This window comes from Bubalus kerabau, chromosome 13 (assembly GCF_029407905.1).
Source record: "Bubalus kerabau isolate K-KA32 ecotype Philippines breed swamp buffalo chromosome 13, PCC_UOA_SB_1v2, whole genome shotgun sequence".
NCBI classification, from domain to species: Eukaryota; Metazoa; Chordata; class Mammalia; order Artiodactyla; family Bovidae; genus Bubalus; species Bubalus kerabau.
In genome coordinates, this window is record NC_073636.1 from 38,257,621 (window position 1) to 38,278,117 (window position 20,497).

Consider the following 20,497-nt stretch of genomic DNA (forward strand, 5'->3'; position numbering starts at 1 on the left):
TCATGGAAAGTAGTTCTCCTCACAACATGTAACAGCACTCAAGCACTGACTTGGTGATTCTCCTGGATGCATGGTAGAGACTGCCGTGAAAGGTGTAGGCTTCGGACCAGCGCTGACCTTGCAGAGCGCTGTCGCAGCCCATGGCTGGCAGAGGAAGCCACTCCCGAACCTGGGGCCACTCACTCACAGGGTTGGTCGGGAGGCTGTTCTGAGAGTGGCCTTGCACCCTGGATTCAGGAGACAGTGCACCATCTTATAACAGCGAATTGTAAAGCAGACCTGGGCTCCAGCGTAACCCACTTTGTTAATGAAAAATGGTGAGGGTGGTGTATTGACAGACTGCGACTCTGTGCTGTCTTTAACTAATTATGTCTCCTTCAGAACTTTGTTGCTTCTGGTATAATAAAGTATGGAAGAATGTTACTTTTACTCTAGGGCCCGGGAGAACTTCCTCTCCTAGAGTAGCTTGCAGCTGTACATGCAGTGTGGAGCAGGTATGATGGACAACACGGGAAGCCACGCTGAGCACCCCTGGAAGTGACTGTCCTTCACATCACAGGCATAACACTGAACACCTAGAGATCCACAAACAGTGGAATTTAGAAGTAGCAGTACTGGCTTTATGTAATAAAGGAAGCATTTTTAACTTCTCTCCTGTGTAATTATTCATGCGTGACTTGGGAATAAAGGATTTTGCCTTCCACATGTGTGGTTAGGTGGGTAGGCTTGGCTATTTCAGACAATTAGAGTTAAGATCACGGCTCCTTCCTCCTCTGATTGAATGAAAAGGTTGGTATATATATGGAAGTCGTTCTCTTATTCCAAATGTTTATCTAAATGCCAGGCTGTTATCTCTTCTCTTGTTTGGGAGCCAAAAAAAGGTTATGCTTTGATCAAAATACTTCTTTCCAGATTATCTAGAGAACGGTGCTGGCTACTGGTTACATACAGGCTGCTTGTCATTCTTTCATCCTAAATTTCTCTACTGCAAAGCAGTGCTCTCAGTGACTGGATTGATAGGCGCCCGAGAAGCACTGCAGGCCCCAGACGGCCTTGGTGAAGAATCAGCCTCATAGGCAGAGCCAGGCGGTTCAGGAGACAGTCTTCTCTGTGGTTTCACCTTGTGACGTGTGGAGCCACTTGTATGAGCACCTGCCTCCGTGCAGGTATGTGTGTGGGGTGCTGTGGGGAAGGTTTCGAGCAGTGCCTGGGGGTGTGACATGTAAATAGCTCCCGGTACTCAGCTCCAGAAATTGGGAAATGCTAATAGTCACTTCTCTCTCTGTCAAGGAGCTTCTAGATTCCTGAGGTTGGAGCCCTAGATTCTTGCTCACCAGCACTATAGGTAACTCTGTTGCAAAATCAGAGTCTTGGACCTCAGCTGATCCTGGTGAGGAATACAACTGCAGGTATTCTCTGCTTCCAGCACATTTACGCTTGTACAGGTGTTCACACATTGCAGAAGAGTGGGTGGAAAGCTGACTCAGGGTTCATTGAACAACTGCTCTTCTGCCCCGAGGCAGTGGCAGCAGATACCACCACTGACTTTTAGAGCTAACAGACATTTAGAGCTGGGCTGTGAAGTTAGTTATTCCGAGAATATTAATCTCAGAGAAAACCATGAACACAGTGACTCGGGTGGAAAGATGGGGCTTGGTCGAGTGGGTTCCTTTCCTAGAGCCCCTCTCCCCTCCGAGTACAGCTGGTCCACGCATGTGTGGCTTCCGTTCTTTACCAGCTTGTCCTTGGACTCTCAGAGCCTAAATGGGCCTGAGGACAGACATGTTGATTTGTCACAATTTGGGGTATTTTCAAAATGTGGAAGCCATCTCCAGACCAAGTCCTAGCTGGGCTGGGGCTGTAAGAATGGTCACTACATGGTTGGGGAGGGGCACTGAAAGGGGACTTACTGAGCCAGTGCCTCAGCCAGTCCAGAGAGGTAAAGTAACTTGTCCAAGGTCATACAGCACTCGGGTCTCTTCCCCACCCCCAAGCTATTCCCATCACACCCCTGGTGAGTTATTTATTTGTAAAATCTGGAATTCTGAGTTAGGTTTTGTTCCGTTCTGAGGCTGGAAGGAAAACAACTCTTCTTTTGGGCTCTGCATCCTATTAGGCATTTGTGGAGCGTGTCTGGTGGTTTCACTGCCCGAAGGCCAGGCATCCCAGGGGTTGTGCATTTTATTGACCCCCCCCCCCCCCACGCAGGTGACCAGAGGTAGTCCAAAAAGCTGCAATGGGGCTTCCAGATCTAGAGGGGCTGCTAATGGGCAGCGAGACCCTGAGCTTCAGGTCAACCCCGGGAGCCTCTGAACTTAGACGTTTTCAGAGCTCCCAGCTCTTCTGTCACCTGGGGTCTGGGGTAGGTGGCTGCCTCTCCACGCCCCCATCTACCACTGACCGCCTCCCCCATCTTCCTGAGCCTGAGGTTGGACCTGGCCCCTGGACAGCAAGGTCCGCAGGCTCCCCCTGCTGGCCGGGAGCTGCTGCTGCCAGGCCTCTGGCTGCTGGGCCAGTGGTTGGCAGGTGCGGAAGCCCTCACCCTGCCCATCCCCAGACGTGGATGCTGGAGCCCTCCAGGCGGTCTGAGGATGGAGCCCACAGGCAGCAGCTTGGCACCCCTAGGGTCTTTTGAGCCTTCCTTCCCCAGAGGTGACCCCGTTCCTTTAGCCTAAGTTTAGCCACTCAGTTATGTCCAGCTCTTTGCCAACGCCACAGGTTGTATGTAGCCTGCCAGGCTCCTCTGTCCATGGGATTCTCCAGGCAAGAATACTGGAGTGGGTTGCCATTCCCTTCTCCAGGGGATTTTCTCGATCCAGGGATTGAACCTGGGTCTCACCCATTGCAGGCAGAATCTTTACCATCTGAGCCACCAAGGGAGCCCTGCCTAAGGGTCCCCAGCTTTTCAGCCGCGTGGTGGGGGAGGAGAACTTAGTGGAAACGCAGACTATAGAGGACCTGTAGGAGGTCCTGCGGGTGACCTGGTACAGGACACAAGGGCGGCTGTTCACCAGAAAATGGCCCTAACCACTGCCCTCGGGTGAAGGTTCCTGTGTGTGGATGAGTCGTGAGCCCTGCCCGGAGTTGGGAGCTCACAGGGGTGTGGGGTGAGGGGCTGCTGGTCAAGGCTTCCAGTCATAAGCCTTCCTTCCAGCCAAGGCAAGGCCCCAGGCCTCCAGACTTCAGCAGGTATTAGAGGCCGCCTTTCACCAGGTGAGCCGCTCCCACTTCCTGGGGGTTCGTTGCAGGATGGGGGAGGTGCCCCTTCCACGGGCACTTGAGATGTCACATGAGAACGGAGCCTGTGGCCTGACAGGCATCATCAGTCACTTTTTCCCGCTGAGGCTTCTGGCCAGAACCCTTGGCCTGTGTCCCCCGGCCCTTAGGGTTCCTTTCTCCACTTAAGCCGCCTGTAGGGGTCTGGAACAAGTAGGTCTCATCTCCCCTCCTGGGAAACCTAAGTGGCTCCGGTGCCCTGCCCATTCAGACCCCTTGCCTTCATGACCCAGCTCCACGGGGCCCTCTCACCCACCCTGGCCCCTCATCCCATTTTTCTGCACCCTGTCCCCTCGGCCCTGACCCCTCCTCCCTCCTGGCAAACTCCAGGTCCTGCTCTGTCTCTGGGGAACCATCCCAGAATTTCCAGCACCATGATCCCAACACAGTCACCACACCTAAGGCCACTCAGCAGTCAGGTGGCCCACAGACCAAGTGCCCCCTGCGAGCTAGCACCTGGTTTTGGTCGTGCAGCCTGAGGTCAGCACTGCCCAGCCCCTGGCCACTACTTGTGTATGTGGCCGAAGGCAGCTAGAGGAACCTTCCCTCCCTGAGGTCTTGAGGTGCTGGTGACAACCACCCTGGAGGGAGTCAAACCCAGCCTGGAGGTATGGGATGCCGAGGCTCTCAGGCAGGGGTGAGACCCCCCTCCCTCCCATCTGGGTGCACCTGCTGTCCAGGTGCTTGTCTTCCCCCAGCCACACTCAGCCCATCAGACCCCTCTCCCAGGCTTCTGAGTCTTGGGACTGAGCTGGAAGTACCACAGAGACCCCTGGGGGCTGCTTCAGTTCAGCTTCTGTTTCTGGGTTGATGCAACCACTCCCGTGACCCTGCCTCTAAATCCACTTTTGGCTTAAACTCCAGGTTCCTTACGAAGCCCCCAACTCACCTCTTGACCAGACTCAGATCCCCGAAAACATGAGGGTCCAAGGATCATGGCAAGTTAAGCTGGCTGCCCTGTCTCCAGCCCTCCTGAGGAGTGGATGTTTGCCTGGGTCCAGCCAGAAGGATAGAGAGTCCCTTGTTCACTCCTGGAACTCACTTCACACTACGGCCTGGGCCATCCGCAGCCCTGCTCCTTAGGGTGGGGACCAGTCCGTGCATCCATCAGGTCACCAGGTATCTCAGGCCCTGCTCCCTCACCCTGCCCAGTGGGCACTGGGGGACCAGAAACCACACGCATTCTCTCCTGGAAGGAGCCCCCAAGGAAGACGGGACGAGACCAGAGTGCCGGGCGACACGCGGGTTTTAATGGCATTAACACCCAGGAGTCACGCGTCGGTTCTGGGGGCAGCATCTTCTGGGGACTGGGGCTGCTGCCTCGCTGGCTGTGACCTTCCAGTCTGCTCTGCAGCCTTAGGGACTCAGCACTAGAACCACCCGACCCCCAACCCCGCGAAAGACACAATTGCACTGACTGACATACAGACCCCGGGCCCGCCTCCCAGAACAAGCCCTGGGTCTGTCGCACGGCTGACGAGGGCTTTGGCGTCTGCTGGCTGGTGGTCCAGGGCCGGGCCAGGGCGATAGTGTTTCTCGAATGTGACAAAGGTTCTTCTTGTACAAACTGGGTCTGGAAGATCTACTTCTGGTGCTAAGAAACTCTTGTCTTTATGGCTTCTCAGAGCTACCGAAGTTGGGCCCGGATAACGCTGTGTCGGTTGGTTTATTTGTAAGGAATGTGTAAGGCATTTTGGTAAGTTGAACAGTAATTTCGTTTTCTGCAGGAGACTCAGACAGAAGTGCCTTCCTTTGAGCTGCCGTCCTCCTGTGGACAGAGGGTGAAGGGGAGAAGCTGGCCGGCGGGGGCGCACTCATCCTGGCTCCTAACCCACCCTAACTACGGCCTGCAGCCCAACACCAGAGTGGTCTGGGGCTGGAGGAGACACAGAGGGCTTGGCAGGGGCCCAAGGTCAGCTTTCAGGAATCTCTGTTCTCACCCCTCCAGACCCCGAGTCCACGTCTCCTCCTTGCTGGCCTTCCCCAGGGTCCTGGGCACCCCTACCCCCTGCCCCTCGGGGTCGGCGCTCACTGGTCTGTCCAGCCGCTCCTGCAGCTTCTGCACCGTGTCCTTCTCTTTCGCCAGCTGCTCCTGGGTCGTCTTCAAAAGCTCCTGCAGCTTGGTGGCCGCACGTCCAAGGTCACCAGTTAACTTCTTCTCTTTCTCTAGCCTCTCCTGCGGTTGGAGGGTTGAAGGGGATCAGCCTACACATGACATGCAGCAGGACGGGCTCCCTGGCTGTGCCTGTGGGACCACGCCAGGCCCAGGAAGACACGGTCTCCTGGCCACAATCAGGAGTGTCTCTACAGGGCTGTTCGAAGCTGTAGCCCCTGGGGTCACGTGCTGGCTGCTGAGCACTAGCCTTAAGTTCTACTTGATCCAGTTGTCTGTGATACTGGAGGCTCAGGAATACTCCCCCACCTCACCTTCCCCTAAACTAGGGTGGACTGTGCCCAAGGGGCCTCCAGGGACAACAGGGAGTGTGGGGTGATGGCGCCCAGTACCTTCAGCTGTGCAGCCTCCTCCACCTCCGAAGACCCAAGGGCGCTGGTGCAACGGAGCTTCTCCAACTCCGCCTGCAGCTGACTCGCCACGAGCTGAGCCTGGGGGGTTGGTGGGGGCTGGTCAGGACCCATAGAGAAGGCAAGTGACAGGGTGTAGTGACAATCCCCCAGGTGGGTTGCGGCTGGCCCAGCCCTGCCACCCTGACCCACAAGGGCCCTGACAGACAACTGTCAGCTGAGCAGCACCCTGACCTCCTCAAACTCGGCTGTGAGTTTCTGCCGCCGCGTCTGCTCGTCCCCCAGCAGGGCTTCCGTCCGTTCCAGCTGCGTCTTCAGCTGCAGGCAAACACGTTTGGAATCTGGGGCAGGCAGGACCCTTTTAGGCACCCAAGGCCCCCCACACTGCCCTGCCATGGACACGCGGGGTGGCCTGGGCCCTACAGCCGGTCCTGACTCCCCTGGGTCCCACTCCCCTGGGGGAGGCGGGACCCAGCAGCTGGGGAAGGGAGCTGGGTGATGGGGGAAGAGATGCTGATGGGATGTGGGGTCCTCTGGTGAGACCCCAGGACAGAGAACCTCAGCCCTGTGCGAGCCCTGGCCCAGGAGGCCATCCCACCCTGAGGCCGCCACCACCACGGGGAGGCTGTTGATAGTCGGCTGGATCACGGGTCCGGAGGGCGAGTGCCCCACCAGACACCCCAGCCCTCGCCCTTCCTTCCACTCTGCGTCTCTTCAGAAGCGGGTGTCTAGGCAGAGTGGGGCTGGTGATCAGCGAGCGTTGGGGCTGCCGTCCCCGCCCCGCACTGGGTGCAGGAGCCCGTGCAGCGTCAGTGACCAATACCCGGCTCTCCCCTCTAACCTCAGCGGGGTCCTGCTCTGCTCGGGGGGCCTCAGCCACGTCACCATCCTCCACATGGCTCTTCATCTCACTCAGCTGCTGCCTGACCTGGAACAGGGAGGCTGGATTTGTGTTGAGGCATGGCTGGATGCACGCAGCTCCCCAGGAGGACCACAGGCGCTCTCGGCAGCCATGGCCCCTCAGGGGACCTGCTCTGATGAGCGTGGCCTGTGTGGGCTCCCCTGCAGGTTCTTGGGGGGCAGGAGGCCAGCACCGAGACCCTTTGCCAGAGTCAAACTGCAGCTGAGGGACCCAGACTGGCCTTGTGCACACAGTCCACTCACTGCAAGGCCAGTGGCATGGAGCCCAGCGACTCCTAGGGGATGTGGTACATGCGAGACAGGTGTGCAAAGCAAGGGAGGGGACCTCCCAGGCCACACTGTGGTCCCAGCAGCCACAGGCCCAGGGTCAAGCAAACGTGCCAGCAGCCCCTCCAGCAGCCCACCCACATCCCCTCTGACTGGGCGTGGGAACATGCATACCCAGCCCCCACAGAGCAAGCAGTCACACCATGGCCACTCACCAGGGCAAGCTCATCACTTTGTTTCTGGGCTTCACTTTTGGCTGCATCCAGCTGAGACTGAGATTCTAATAAGAGCTGCCTCAACTGAGAAAACAGAGCCGGGTGGTGGGAGAAAAGAAGAGACGACCAGTTCTTGTGAGCACCTCTCAGGGAACCCAATACATGCAGGCACCCGCCCCGGGAACCTGCAGGGGAGGGCAGGGGGAGGCAGCCTCCGGCAGTTTCTGCTCTTTTTAAGACTTGGGAAGCATGGCGTTCAGGACATGGCTTCTCCCAGGCCTTCACAAGTTATGGAGTGTCTTACAAAGCAAAGGCAGAAGTCTGAGATCACTCCAGAATCGGGGTGCTGAGCTTGTCCTCTCTGCTGCCTGAACGTGAAGCCCTGTCACGTTTAAATGCCTGCCCATAAGGATGGTGTTGCTGCACCCGGTGGAGGAATTCCCGCACTGCCAGGCTGGCCGGCCTCACCCAGCCCTGCCTGAGGGGCTGCCGGGGACAGGACTCACCCCCGCCACCTCCTGGGCATAGCTCTGGCACTCGGCACTGGCAGCCGCCACGTGCTTCTCCAGCTCGGCCTCCAGGCGCCAGGTGTGCTCCTTCACCTGGACAGGACGTGTGTCAGAGGCCGCAAACGGGTGGGATGAGAAAGGGACGACCACGGGGATCAGGGCTGGCCGGCCCGGAGACAGGGGCTGGAGGGGGCCTCCGCGGCCCGACGGTTCCAGGAGGGGCCCGGGGCCAGACCCCTGACATGGTGCCACACACAGGCACCCCGGGACAGGATGAGCTCTCAGGCCTAGAGATTTACTTGCAAGGTCGGTGCTGGGGGACCTGCTCCAAGGCCAGGGTGGATGGACGAGCATGGCAGAGCTATCCCGCACCCTCCTCCCACAGTTCCTGAGGCCACGGCAGAAGCCACGGGGCACCACCCTGGGCATGCTGCCTCCGGCCACCCCAAGGTCATAACCGCTCATTAAGGAAAAGCAGGGACACGTGGACCAGGAAGGAAAACGACCACAGGGGCCTCCGTCAGAGGACGGCGCTCTCTGCCCAGAGCCCCCACGCACCTGATCAGAACTTTCAAGTTCCCCTTTGAGCTTCTCGACAACCTCTTCGAGATGTTTCACGGTGACCCGTGACTACAAAGCACAAGGAAGGGGCAGTCAAGCATGAGCCCTGGGGGATCTGATCGGGGACGCACTGCTGCGTCTCCTCACAGCTGTCCTAGGACCCACCCCAGGAAGCCCATGGTGCCCCTGCCCCACAGGGTGACCAGCCCCTCTTCCTAGGGCTGGGGTCTCCTAGAGACTAGGATTCAGCTGTCGAGTCTTTCTGCGACCACACTTCATGTGGCGTCACCAAAACCTGACTCCCCAAGTGACCCAGATGACCCTGTGGGCGTCCCCCTGGCACTGATGGCATTCCGCCCTGGCAGTCTGGCTCGGGCAGGCGGACCCTGGGTGCCTCGGGCACCGTACCTCCTGGAGCTCCTCCTCCGCGGCGCTCACCCGGGCCTTCCACACCTGTTCCTCCTCTTCCACGCTCTTCTGCAGTGCCTTGAGCATGGCCTCCTGTTGGGGCAGCCGTGAGCATGGCCTGCAGACCCCACATACATCCCCCGGCTCCCTCCCTGCCCCAGCGGCCACCCTGTTCAGATCCCAGCCCTGCCGGCCATGCAGCGGGGAAGGGGCGGCCCTGGAGCGGGGCTCCTCCAGCCAGCGTGCAGAAGACAGAGCCGTTGGGACTCTCATCTCTGATGGGTCTGCAGCAGGTGGGCCTCAGCAGCCCAGGAAGGGCCAGCCCCAGGGCAAGGGCTGGGCTCCTGGTGTCATAGGAGAGCCAACCACTCCCCTCCCGCCTCAGACTTGCCCCAGACCTTCGTCCTGAGCACCCCTCTTCGCCATTCAGCCACAGGAACAGGGCCCAGAGGGGGGCCGTGCCCACCCAAGGACACAGAGCCAGCGACCCGGTCGGGCCCCCCAACCTCTGGACTTCCCCGCCGGGCCTCACCGTCTCGGCCAGGATGCTGCGGTACTGGTCACACTCGGCCTGCAGGCCACTCTGCGTCTCCTCCGCCTCCCTCAGCTTGGCGGCCAAGTCCTGCGGGCGGAGGCAGAAGGGGAGGGGTGAGGGGGGCTGGTGAGCCAAAGCCTGATGACCGGCTCCAGGCACCCCCGGGGCACAGGGCAGGCTGTGAGGCTGGACGGCTGTCCGTGCTCACCGAAGGCTCCGGGCTCGCCTGTGGCCGCTTCGACAACTCCAAACAGGCATTCTCTTTGAGCTCCTGCAACCACTCGGCATAACTCTGAAACAGAAATGTTTTGCAGTTGGGCGGGATGCACCCCTCCATGGGCGGGGGGACCCAGAGGAGCCACCCCACCTCCTACCTGGTTGGTGGAGGTGGGGAGCCCCGGGAGCAGGGCCAGCAGGGCCTCCTTGGTCTGGGCCTCCGTCAGGCTGAGTTGCTTCTCTGATTCCTCCTGTGGGGAGTCCAGGCAGGGGTTGTGGGGGGAGTGCAGTGGTCAGCCCGGGCGCTCAGGGGGACCGTTCAGACAAGATGTCAGGGCAGAAGAGCAATACGAACAAAGTCCATGCAGACAGACCAAGCTTGGGCCCCCGGTGGCCTTGGAGGGCAAGGCCCAGCTGAGAAGCAGCACAAAGGATTCACTGCTCCCCACTTCTCCAGGGGAAACAGGCGGGAGGGTGGGCAGAGAACACGTAAGAAGAGGCAGGGATGGGCCCCGGATGGACTCCGGAGCCGGTCTGAGCCCAGGGCTGCCCTGCCCGTGGCTGCAAGCCCTGCTGACCAGCTTGACTGACGCTAGCCCGGAGCCCACACTGACCTTGGCCTGAGTCAGGGACCGCAGCTTCTCCTCGCAGCTCTTCTCGGCCGAGGCCAGAGCCTCCATGGCCTTCCAGTTCTTCTCTCGGAGGTCCTGGGAGGAGAGGGGCATGGTCAACAGCCAGGCTAGTCTCTGCAGGGCAGGCAAACCCCCCTGACCTGCCTCCAGACCCCACAGGGCATGCTGGGCAGCACTGGCGCCTGATGGCTCGGGGTGACCCGGTGCCTTTTAGAGAGAGACTCGTTTGCGGGGCTGGGGGTGGGGAGAGGAGGGCAGTCACTGGCTCCTCAGTTAAGAGCTTCCCGCCACCTGGAGGCCGACTCTGGCCCAGCCAGGCCTCGGGAGGCGCAGGCAGAGGCTCTGGGAGGCGGCCTGGGCCAGGATGCAGCCGAGGCCCCTGCAGATGCGCCCTGTCCACACGGCAGGCGGCCCTTCCCCATCCACACGGCAAGTGCCCTGGCCCCACACTCACATTGTTCTTTGCCTTCTGCTGCTCCACCGCCTCCCTGAGCTCCGTGGCCTCCTTCTCCAGGCACCACACCTGTGACTCCAGCTCCATGAGGCTGGGGACAGACAGCAGGTCACTGTCTGGCTCTGAAGGCCTGCAGCCCCCACAGGGCCTGTCTTGGAGTCCCTCCTTGTCCCAGGCGCCCAGGGGCACACATGGGGTCTGGGATGAGGGCCAGGCCCCTCCCTCACAAGGCACAGGCTTCAGAGGAGCCTGGGCAACTGCCCAGGCCCCTTCCCCGAGAGCCGAGGGCCCAGAGGCCACCAGAGTCCCACTTGGGGACACAGCTGCTTGGACGGAGAGGTCAGAGCAGCCGCCTGGCCAGTGCCGGTACAGGCCCTGGACCATTGCTTTTTGGGGTGCTCTTTCTTTTGTTAAGAGCTTCCCTGATAGCTCAGTTGGTAAAGAATCCACCTGCAATGCAGGACACCCCAGTTCTATTCCTGGGTCAGGAAGATCCCCTGGAGAAGAGAAAGGTTACCCACTCCAGTATTCTGGCCTGGAGAATTCCATGGACTGTACAGTCCAAGAGGTCGTAAAGAGTCAGACACGACTGAACGACGTTCACTTCCCTTCTTCTGCTGCCTGGTCCCGTTCTGTCCCACAGCCTGCGGCCCTGGCCCTTCCCTATGGCCACAGCTGCCCTCGAGAGACGCGGCTGGGCCTCCTGGGAGGACACCAGGCAGCACGGTCGCCCGCAGTCCATCAGGAACATTCCTGCTCTTGGTGGTGCCCGGCAGGCCCTGGCTCCCTGCCGCGACCACCCTGTGTCTAAAACCTGGCTCTGCCGGGACCCAAAGGCTCCCCCTCAGTCCTGCACCCAGGCTCTGAGACGTTGGCCCGAGAGGACCCCCGACACCAGGGGAGCTGGCAGGACAGCGGCACCACTTCCTCACGCTTCTCTCCAGACTCAAGGCCATGTGGTTCTGTCTGCCCCCGTCACCCAGATAGCTCGGGGTGGACACTCTAGAACGTCTCTGGCTGTCCTGAGAAAGAGGCTGCAAATGGACACTTTAACATGTCATCTTTTGCGTCTCGATTTAGAACAGGATAGGAAGCCACTAGTGCCGACCCGAAGTAGCACAACCAGGACCGCTTAGGGTCAGGAAGGAAGTCCCTCCGAGGACGCCCCCGGTGGGAACATGTGTTCTGATTTTCTCACCAGGGGCCACAGTGAACAGCTTTTTGAGGATCGCCACCCTAAGGAAGTGTGTGAAGACAACACCCTCAGGGAGGGCTGTGCGCTGCCTCCCCTGACCCTCACCTTCATTCTAAGTACAGTTTGCACCCAGCCTGGAAGATGGCCGTTGTGGACTTCTAAGATGCTAGTTTCAGCCCACAGAACCTGACCCCACCCTCAAAGCACCACTGGGACCCCTCACAGCTTCTCTGTCAAGCCGCCGGCATTCTGCAGCAGCTGGCCCCCTGCAAATCCCTGCAAGAGCACCCCCAAGGAGGAAGACACAGCCAGCGGGTGACAAGGACACGCTGACAGTCACCCCACTTGGTGGCCACTGCCCAAGGTACGTTCCAGAATATATGGGGTTGGATTACTCACCTCCACCCCAGAATAGGATGGCCTGGCCTAGTCACAACTTCCAGATAAACAGTCTGAGAAGAAAATTTTTAAAAACCCCTCATTCTGTCAAACATCTGCAGGATGCAAAATACTAGAATCAACCCTATTTGCAACATGACCTAAGTACCTAGAAATTAGCGGTGTGGTCCAAGAATCTGATCCTAAAATACAAGAACAAAACACTAAATAAACACAACCTCTCTACCCCCACAAATGCCATGAAGAACAAAGTTGCCCTGAGCTGTCTGGAAAGGTGCAAGGAGAGGGTTTGCTTCTGAGTCTCCAGCAAGGTGCTATGGGGCCTCCGAGAGGCCAGCTTCCTTCCCCAGCCTTCAGACCTGAAGCCGGGAATGCGGGTCGTGGTCTGGAGGCACCAGGGAGGTGATCCACTGGCGGTAGCAGCCAGAACAAGGGAGCCTGGTCAGCAGACAGCCCAGGACAAGGCCGACCGCTTGCACAGGGACAGACAACATCACCAGGCCTCACCCCACATGGCTGCCCTGAGGGCCCCTGGCCACAGCAGCCAGGACCACCCCGTGAGCCCGCAGGCACCTGTTGAGGGACACACACTCGGAGGTGATGGTCACTCCAAGGGATCCAGCCCTCCGGCCTGGGGCACCTCCCCCAGGTCTCAGTAGCCTGGGGCTGGCCGCCGACGTCACCCAGCACCAGCCCGTGTCTGGTCAGCTGGGACCCTGCACCATGGCCAGAGCTGTGCCAAGATCTGGGCAACCTCCAAAGTTCTCCACTCGGGAAGCGTGACCCATTTTCTGTTTGAGTTATGACTTCAAGCCCTAAAATCCCTCTTCCCGTAGACATGGAGAGAAACCCCAACCAGCCAGTCCTTCCCATCCAGAGATGGATGGAAAGATGAATGGATGGACAGTAGGAGGCCCGGCCACTCTCCCCACAGGCTGGGTCCTGCCCTCTTTCCTGCTCCCCACAGGCACTGGAGGAGGGGTGGGGAAGACAGGGCTTCTCAGGGGTCCTCCCCGGGATCCCACACCCAGGATGGGCCCCTGCCCCCTCTTACCGGGCCTGCTGCTGGTCGGCCTCCACTCGACTGGCCTGGAACGAGAGAAGAGCCCCATGATCACCAGGACACATGCCTCGGATGGCAGGTCATCGGTGGGGGGGGCCCTGTGGGGTGGGTGGAGGGGCCCCGGGAGAGGGGTGCTGACCTGGGCGTCCTGGGCCTGGCTGGCCTCCAGCAGGGCCTCGATGGAGCGGATCCTCTCCGTGAGCTGTGAGTTCTGTGCCCGGGCCTCGTCCAGCTGCCCATGGAGACCACGCAGCTCCTCACACTTGCCCCTCACCTCGGCCTCGGAGGACTGCAGCTTGCCGTGCAGCTCTGCAGAAGGGGTGGCAGGTGGGTCAGGGGTGGGGGGTCGCTGACACAGATGCTCCCAGGCTGCCCAGCACACGCCCGTAGGCTCGAGACACACACCGCACCCGGGGCAGCCCACCAGCTAGCTGGTGGAGAGTCACCGCCAGGCTTCTGCACACCGGGGGACAACAAAGTGCCCCCACCACTTGGCAAAGATGGGATTTGAACGGGTGTCTGCTGCAGAGTCTAAACTCTGCTCCTGGGAGATCGGCTCACATTGCTGAGACAAAGGCAGGGGCTCCTGACGTGTCCTTTCCCCTTGGCAACCTCCACAACATCCCACCATGGCTCAGAATGCCAGCCACGTTCGTCTGACTCTGCACAGCCCCTGGCCCGGGGCTCGCTCCCCACACACAGGGCTCTGCTGAGGGTGTCCTCCTCCCCACCCCTCACTCATCTCTGAGGCCTAGGGATCCACATCCACTGCTGGCCCAATCCTCTGGGCACCTCTGTGGCTGCCTGGCCCAGCCCTGGTCCCCGGGCCATTCTGCGCCTCGGTCCTTTCCTGGGCCAGAGCCGGAGCATCCGGAAGGGCAAGTGGGGTTGGTCCCGCCACCCCCACCCACACTCCCAGCCCTCATCACTCCACAGGATGGTCACCCGGGCCCACCTGTCTGCCCCCACACTGGCCACTGCTGCCATCTCCAGCCTTGCGCGCCGACCTCCTCAGTCTGTTTCTTGTACAGTCCAAGTTCAAGTTTGTCCCCATTCCTCAGGGGCTCTGTGCCAGGCATTTCTGGCCTTGTGAGGCAGACCTCTTCCAGTCATCCAGACCCTTCTCCCCAGAGGCCTCCCCTGACCACCTGAAGCCACACCAGGCCCATCACAGCAGAGGACGGCAGCCCAGAACCCTGAGCCATCCCGGCCTATAGCCTGTTTTTGTCAATAGAGCTTTCCTGGCCCACAGCCAAGCCTGTCTGTCCTGGGCTGTGTGGGCACTGTGGCAGCAGAGCTGAGCAGCTGTGACAAACACCATCGGGCCTACAAAGCCGAGATCACTACTGCGTGGCCCTTCACAGACACAGCTGGCCGCTTCTAGGACCTGCTCCAGGTCACAGCGGCCACTTGGAAGTCTGTCGAGCACAAGGCTGTGCGACCTGGTCAATAGACTGCCTGCCCTGCCTCTCCAGGGGCCCTCAGTGCCCTGGGGGTCTCACCACCTCCTGAGGGGGCAGGTGCCCTGAGAGCATGGGGGACCATGACCCACTTCCAGACCTGGCCCTGGGCCTTACTGAGCTGGAGGAAGGAGAAGGCCAGCAGCAGCCCTCGTGGCAGCATCTTCCACCTGAGCCCACCTCCCATAGCCAGCCCCCACGGCCAGTCCTCCAGACCCCAGGCCTGACCCCAAGCACCCCCGTGTGTCCCCCGACAGGTGCAGGAGTCTAGGGTCCCAGGTGCTCTTGCCGCACGGGGCCAGCCCCCTACTGCCCTCACCTGCCATCTGCTGCTGCTGCTCCCGGGCCTTCTCGGCGTCTGCCCGGAGGCTGGCGTGGCTGCTCTGCGCGCGGCATAGCTCCCGGCTGACCTCGTCCAGGCGCTTCTGCAGGGCCTCCTCGCTCTCCTTGTGAGATGCCTGGGGACCAGCCGAGGGAAGGGGGCTGTGAGGGTGTGAGCAGGAGGCTGGACTCTCTCGGCTCTGCCGTCCAGAGCACTTCACTCCCTGCCGCCCCGCACCGACGAAGCAGAAAAGCTGCCTAGATATCTGGGTCAGTTCACCCACTAGACAAGGCCAGGGAGCCATCCTGATCCCTGAAGAGTGGGCACCCACGGAAGACGCTGCAGGTGAGACCAATAGTCGCCCCATTTTCACCTGAGTGGGACCTGGGAATGGTCACAGCTGCTGAGCGTTTCTGGGCAAGGTGCTGTCGAGGGCCCATGTGTCAGCACGGTGAGTCCTGGCCACCCCAAGACACGGGTACCACCATCACACCCACGCTACAGGTGGAAAAACCGGGGCCTCAGGGTCAACACTGTGGGGACTCTGTGTGACTGAGGATGGCAAGACTGATAAGGAGGAGATGTGCAGAGCCTGGGGCTTCCTGACAAGAGTGACGATGACAACTTGGTACCGGAGTGGTGCTCCAGCCCTGGGAGCATCCGGACCACCCAAGGGCTTTCAGAGCACACGCACCAGGCTCTCCCCAGGGGTCCTAGTCCCATCTCACTGCTCAGGCCAGACCCACTTTACACCAAACTATCCACCTCAATTCCACCCAAACAATCCCCCCATTTATCTGTGCCTGTCCTGGGTCCCCTGCGCACACAGCAGTCTCAAAAAACTTCTAGTCCTTTCCGTGACACAGTACAACGTGCTACGGCCGAGCTTCAGCGACTGAGCAGAAACAGGAGCCAAGCCGTGTGGGTCTCCTGGGTTCATGTGTTCTCCCCAAGAAGTCACACACACAGAGGGGTGACACCTGCCCCGAGACAGGCGGCTGGGGGATGTGGGGCTCATTCGGCTGACAGGGAGCTGCCCGGTGCCCTGTGGGGGTTCCTCCCTTTGGGGAACGGGTGTCCCCTGGGTAACTATGAGCTCCCAGGCCACACTCAGGGCTGAGAAGGAAGAAGCCCCACTGGGTGCTGAAGCCAGAGGCTGTGCGGGGACCTGTAATGACACAGGGTGGGTGACTGCCTGGGGGCTCGTGTCCTGGCTCCAAGTGAACTGGGGGGCCTTGCTTAACTTTTTGCCTTCCGTTCCCTTCTGGAGAAATGGCACATAATACCAGTATCTACCCCATGGGGTTACAAGGAAAATTAGCTGAGAATTAATGCTGGTGCGTGTTTAGAACAAATGCCAAGCACACAGATGGAGCCCACTTGACGCTGACCAGGCATCACCAGTAACAAGACCAAGGCTGAGGGTTCCAGCCCCAGCCCTGCCTGGGTCTCCAGCGGCCACAGTCACAGCTGAGGACAGATGACCCCAGGTGGCCGGATGGGCCGGGCGGAGAGGCTTGGTGGGCAGGATACACAGGCACGAGGGGTGCCGCCGCCCCTCACCTGCAACTGCAGGACCTGTTTCTCCACGGCGGCCGCCTTGGCCTCCAGGGCCTTCCGCTGCTGCTCCTCCTGCCGCGCGGCCTCCGACTTCTCCACCAGCTCCTTGCTGACCTTGCCCAGCTCCTGCCGGAGCTTGGCCAGCTCTGTATTCTGCCTGCAAGACAGTCACCAGCCCCCGGAATGACCGACAGGAGAGGGCTGAGTCGGCTCCCGTGTACCCTGAGAGCTGCCCAGGGTGATGGGGACAGGCGGCCCAGAGCCATCCTCCAGGGCCCCAGCTCTTTCTTAAGTCGTTGCCCGAGTCTTGGACCCCACCCCGCTGAAGCCCCTCTGTATCATTAGCCACATGGAGTGAGATGTGTTTTGTTGAAGATGGTATTTCACGAGCAGGGTGGGTGGCTCAGCGAGAGCAAAGAGCAACACAGGCCTGAAGGCAGCCCACAGAGCCGACAGCAGCGGCTGATTCCTCACAGCTGATCTGGGCCCAGACGAGCCCTGGGAGACAGGTGGACGGGCCTCTCCACCCTGAGGGCAGGGCTGCTGGCGGGCTCGAGTCCACTCACAGGACTCATTGGCCAGAGGGACCACGACCAGGCCGGGAGGCCACACAAAGCAGGAGGCTGTGCCATTTTACAGAAGAGACCCCTCAGTGCTGCACAGAAGCTGGGTCTCAGGACCAGGCAGGCAGTCCGGGGGGGCAGGTCCAGGCCCACCTTTCCCAGCGTGAGGAGGTTGTCAGCCTGCCACCTCCTTCCCTGGCATAGAGACACCTCATGGCAGGACTGACTGCCCAGCCAAGCGACAGTAACAGACCAGGTGAAGTGGACAGACAAAACTGTCCCCCAACCCTGGGAGGCAAGAAACCTGGCCAAGTCCAGGTCTGCTCTGCTGCCTGGGGGGCACAGACATGGCCCCGAGCCCCCGGGGCTGGGGTGGGAGGCCGGCTGGCGGGCTCTGGGAGCCAAGTGTAGCTTGGGGTGCATGCAGGGCTTACTTGCTCTCCACCTGGCTCGTGGCCTGGTTCAAGGCGTCCCTCAGGATGGAGTTCTCCTGCTGCAAGCGGGCCAGCTGCGCGCTGGGGCCATTCTCCAGCTGCTCCTGCAGCGTCCGGATCTAAAAGGGCATCCGAGGGGCATCAAAGCCTCGCAAGGACAGCCACTTCAGGAGCAAGGTCGGCAAGCTCCCAGGTCTCAGACAAAAGCCCCGAGCAGAGAGCTCAGCCCAAAGCCCAGGCGTGCTGGTTCACTCGGCCGCTGACCAAGGTCCTGAGACATAGCACAGAGCCCACAGCCACCCCGAGGTCGCCTGTTTCCTACTCTCTGACCCCCTGGGCGCAGCCCCTGCCACCCCGGGGGTATAGAGGAGACAGTGCAAGGCTCCAAGTCCTCAGACCAGAGCTGGCCAGGCCCTCCACTGGGACCGTGCAGATTTCAGGCCCCTTGTTTTGCTGGGTCCTCCCAATCTCGTAGGGAGAAGGCAGAGCTAGCAGGACTCCAGCGTCATGGAGAAGCTGCAAACTTGACCCACAGGCCCCCAGAGTAAGGGATGGTCATGTCCCAACATGACCACTTGGGACCTGAGTATTTTCAGAAAGTGCTCTTTAAACGCATGTACGTCTCACCAGCCAGACAGAACAGCCCCTCGCCCCGCCCCCACCCTCCAATAAACCAGGCCAGGAGGACCCACCCCGTTACTGTGCCCACCTTGCCCTGCAGCTGCTGCACCTCCTTCACGTGCTCCCGGTAGCTGGCCTGCATGCGCGCCTGCACGGCTGTGATCTCCTGCTCCCGGGCTACCAGCTGCTTCTTCACTTTGGCCTCCCCGGCGGCTGCCTTGGCCTTTTCTGCTGCCAGCTCCTAGAGAAAGCAGAGGGCAGGGAGGTAGGAGTTCATCAGGTGAAACCAAGGCCAGCACCACCCAGAGCAATTGATAAACCCCCCACTCCGGCTGTCTGTCCGTCCATCCCCCACAAAACACACCATCCCCCCTGGCTTGGAGCCAAGGCCCTAACTCAGGACAGAAACTCGGACTCCTTGTGAATGAAAGGATCCAGGGCTCAGGGCCCAGGGTGCCCTGAGGCCCCAGCCACCTCCCTGCACCTGCTGCCCCGCAGAGAGGCCGGGCATGGAGAGGAGGCGACAGCCACACGCAGCACTTTGCTGGGAAAGCACGGCTGTCGCAAGACAAGGGGTGTTGCCAGCCCCTCAGGGACCCGGGCTTCCTCCCCAGGAGAGACGAGGGCAAAAAAACCCCAGGTGAGCTGTGACAGGAGCAGCCATGTGCCAACTGCCCCTGAGCAAGACCCCTACCCCGTGTCGGGGTGGCCCAGACCCCCAAGACTGGAGCTCATGGGCACAGCCCAGGCTCCTGGAGTCCTGGGTCTTCACTGGCCCTAGACCCTGGCCCCACCTTGTTGAGCTCCCGCAGCTTGCTCTTGGCGACGGCCGCATCCTCCTGCTCTGTGGCCAGCAGCTTCTCCTTCTCTTCCAACTGGCGTTTCAGAATCACTACGGGGTCGCCCTTCTGAGTGGCCTGGAGAGGCCCACAGAGCCACATTTAACAGGAGGAGGGCAGATGCGGGGTTTGAGCCCCAGTCCAGCCCTCAAACCCTGACCCACGAGCAGAGCCCTGGCTGGATGGTGCAGGAGTGGTTCCTTGCCGACCACACACACACGCGGAGGGGAGGTCCCACCTCAGCTGCCCGGCCCGTCAGGCCTCGGGCCTGCGGGTGCAGGAGCTGCTTGAACCCAAAGCTCTGGACCCCGGGGGCAGTTGTGGGGAGCACGGCGTTTCCCTAACCCAGGTTGATGGTGGTCAGGGCCTCTCCCTGGCCTGATGGAGGCCATTGGCCATCGTTCCCGGCTCAGTGCCCAGGCCTGAGCGGCTGTGTGGGGCCAGCTGAAGTGTGGAGGCTGGGCTGGGGGTGGGGGAGGGTGTATTCTGGGTGTACTGGCCCGAGGCCAGGCCTCTCTTGTGGACGGGTGTGGTCAGCATGACATCCAGCCACTCAAGCCCAGGAAACAGACAGAAGCTCACTGAGCAAAGAGCTCCTGTGACCCCAGGGCCCGTCCCCCCTCAGCGGGGGCCAGGGCTGAAAGAACCCAGTGGCCTTGGGACAGGGGCCACCAGGCTGGCTCTCAGAACACTCCCCAGACATCTCTCACCTCTGAGGCACCACAAAATCCTCTAGCAAAATTACCTATGATGCAGGCTCTGTGTAAGGAACAAACGTGCCCCACAGCACTTCCCGGGGGCAGCTCGTGGCCTCTGCACCAGAGGGGGAAAATCCAGACAGGCAAGCATCTTCCCTCCTGCCCCCAAGCCCTGGCCACAAACCAGTGGGCCAGCTCCTGCGCCCGCCTTGATGCCCCTCCTGTAGTGGCAGCTGGGCTGACTCACCCAGCCATCCCAGGAAGGGGCAGCGAGGAGGCAGGTGGAGGGATTTCAAGGACCTTCTGTGCAGCTGGGCAAGCCCCAGGGAGGCCGGGGCCCTGGGACCACATGGGGTGTGGGGGTGGCCCCTGGCCAGCTGCCCGCAGCCGCAGTGGCACCAAATGTGGCAGGGGGGCCCACCTTGTGCCACGTGTCCTGCACAATGCCCGCCTTGTCGGCCAGGATCTCCATGAGCCGCTGGGCCTCTCCCTCGCTGAGCACCATGCTTCCAACAGCAGAGACCAGCGTCTTGTAGGGCAAGTGTAGAGTGCCATTGGCATCTGGGGGCCCTGTGGATGGAGGGGAGGGTGGGCATCACACACAGGCACAACAGCCAAGCCCAGCATACCCTGGAGCAGGAGCCAGTTGGGGTCCTGCCCAGACAGCACAGAGATGGTCCCCAGTAGAGAAACACTGAGCGTTTCTGGGCTGGAGGAGACAACCCCTGACCTTTTCATCATCAGGAGCAGACGTGGGCAAGGCACACTCTCCCCAGCCAATGGCCCGGTCCAGCTCGGGCTCTCACCACCCAGAGAGGCTCACGGC

General features: G+C 60.7%; 1 protein-coding gene across 2 annotated transcripts in view; it reads right to left on the reverse strand.

The window, feature by feature from the left end:
* Positions 1-4,504: 4,504 nt before the first annotated feature.
* Positions 4,505-20,497, reverse strand: part of RRBP1 (ribosome binding protein 1) — a 47,555-nt gene continuing 31,562 nt past the window's right edge. Inside the window, exons 3-24 of one of the 2 annotated variants that reach the window (XM_055544053.1) lie at positions 20,093-20,241; positions 18,929-19,051; positions 18,223-18,375; positions 17,514-17,632; positions 16,520-16,673; positions 14,954-15,092; positions 13,314-13,483; positions 13,166-13,200; positions 10,518-10,608; positions 10,046-10,138; positions 9,590-9,682; positions 9,424-9,507; positions 9,213-9,302; positions 8,681-8,773; positions 8,270-8,341; positions 7,709-7,804; positions 7,203-7,286; positions 6,641-6,727; positions 6,034-6,117; positions 5,782-5,880; positions 5,309-5,452; positions 4,505-5,044 (exon numbers count right to left, since the gene is read on the reverse strand). In XM_055544053.1, coding sequence (XP_055400028.1) covers positions 5,009-5,044; positions 5,309-5,452; positions 5,782-5,880; positions 6,034-6,117; positions 6,641-6,727; positions 7,203-7,286; positions 7,709-7,804; positions 8,270-8,341; positions 8,681-8,773; positions 9,213-9,302; positions 9,424-9,507; positions 9,590-9,682; positions 10,046-10,138; positions 10,518-10,608; positions 13,166-13,200; positions 13,314-13,483; positions 14,954-15,092; positions 16,520-16,673; positions 17,514-17,632; positions 18,223-18,375; positions 18,929-19,051; positions 20,093-20,241 — 2,288 coding nt within the window. In that variant the 3' untranslated portion in view covers positions 4,505-5,008. The remainder of the gene's footprint in view (positions 5,045-5,308; positions 5,453-5,781; positions 5,881-6,033; positions 6,118-6,640; positions 6,728-7,202; positions 7,287-7,708; positions 7,805-8,269; positions 8,342-8,680; positions 8,774-9,212; positions 9,303-9,423; positions 9,508-9,589; positions 9,683-10,045; positions 10,139-10,517; positions 10,609-13,165; positions 13,201-13,313; positions 13,484-14,953; positions 15,093-16,519; positions 16,674-17,513; positions 17,633-18,222; positions 18,376-18,928; positions 19,052-20,092; positions 20,242-20,497) is intronic. The other variant, XM_055544054.1, reaches the window with a different exon arrangement.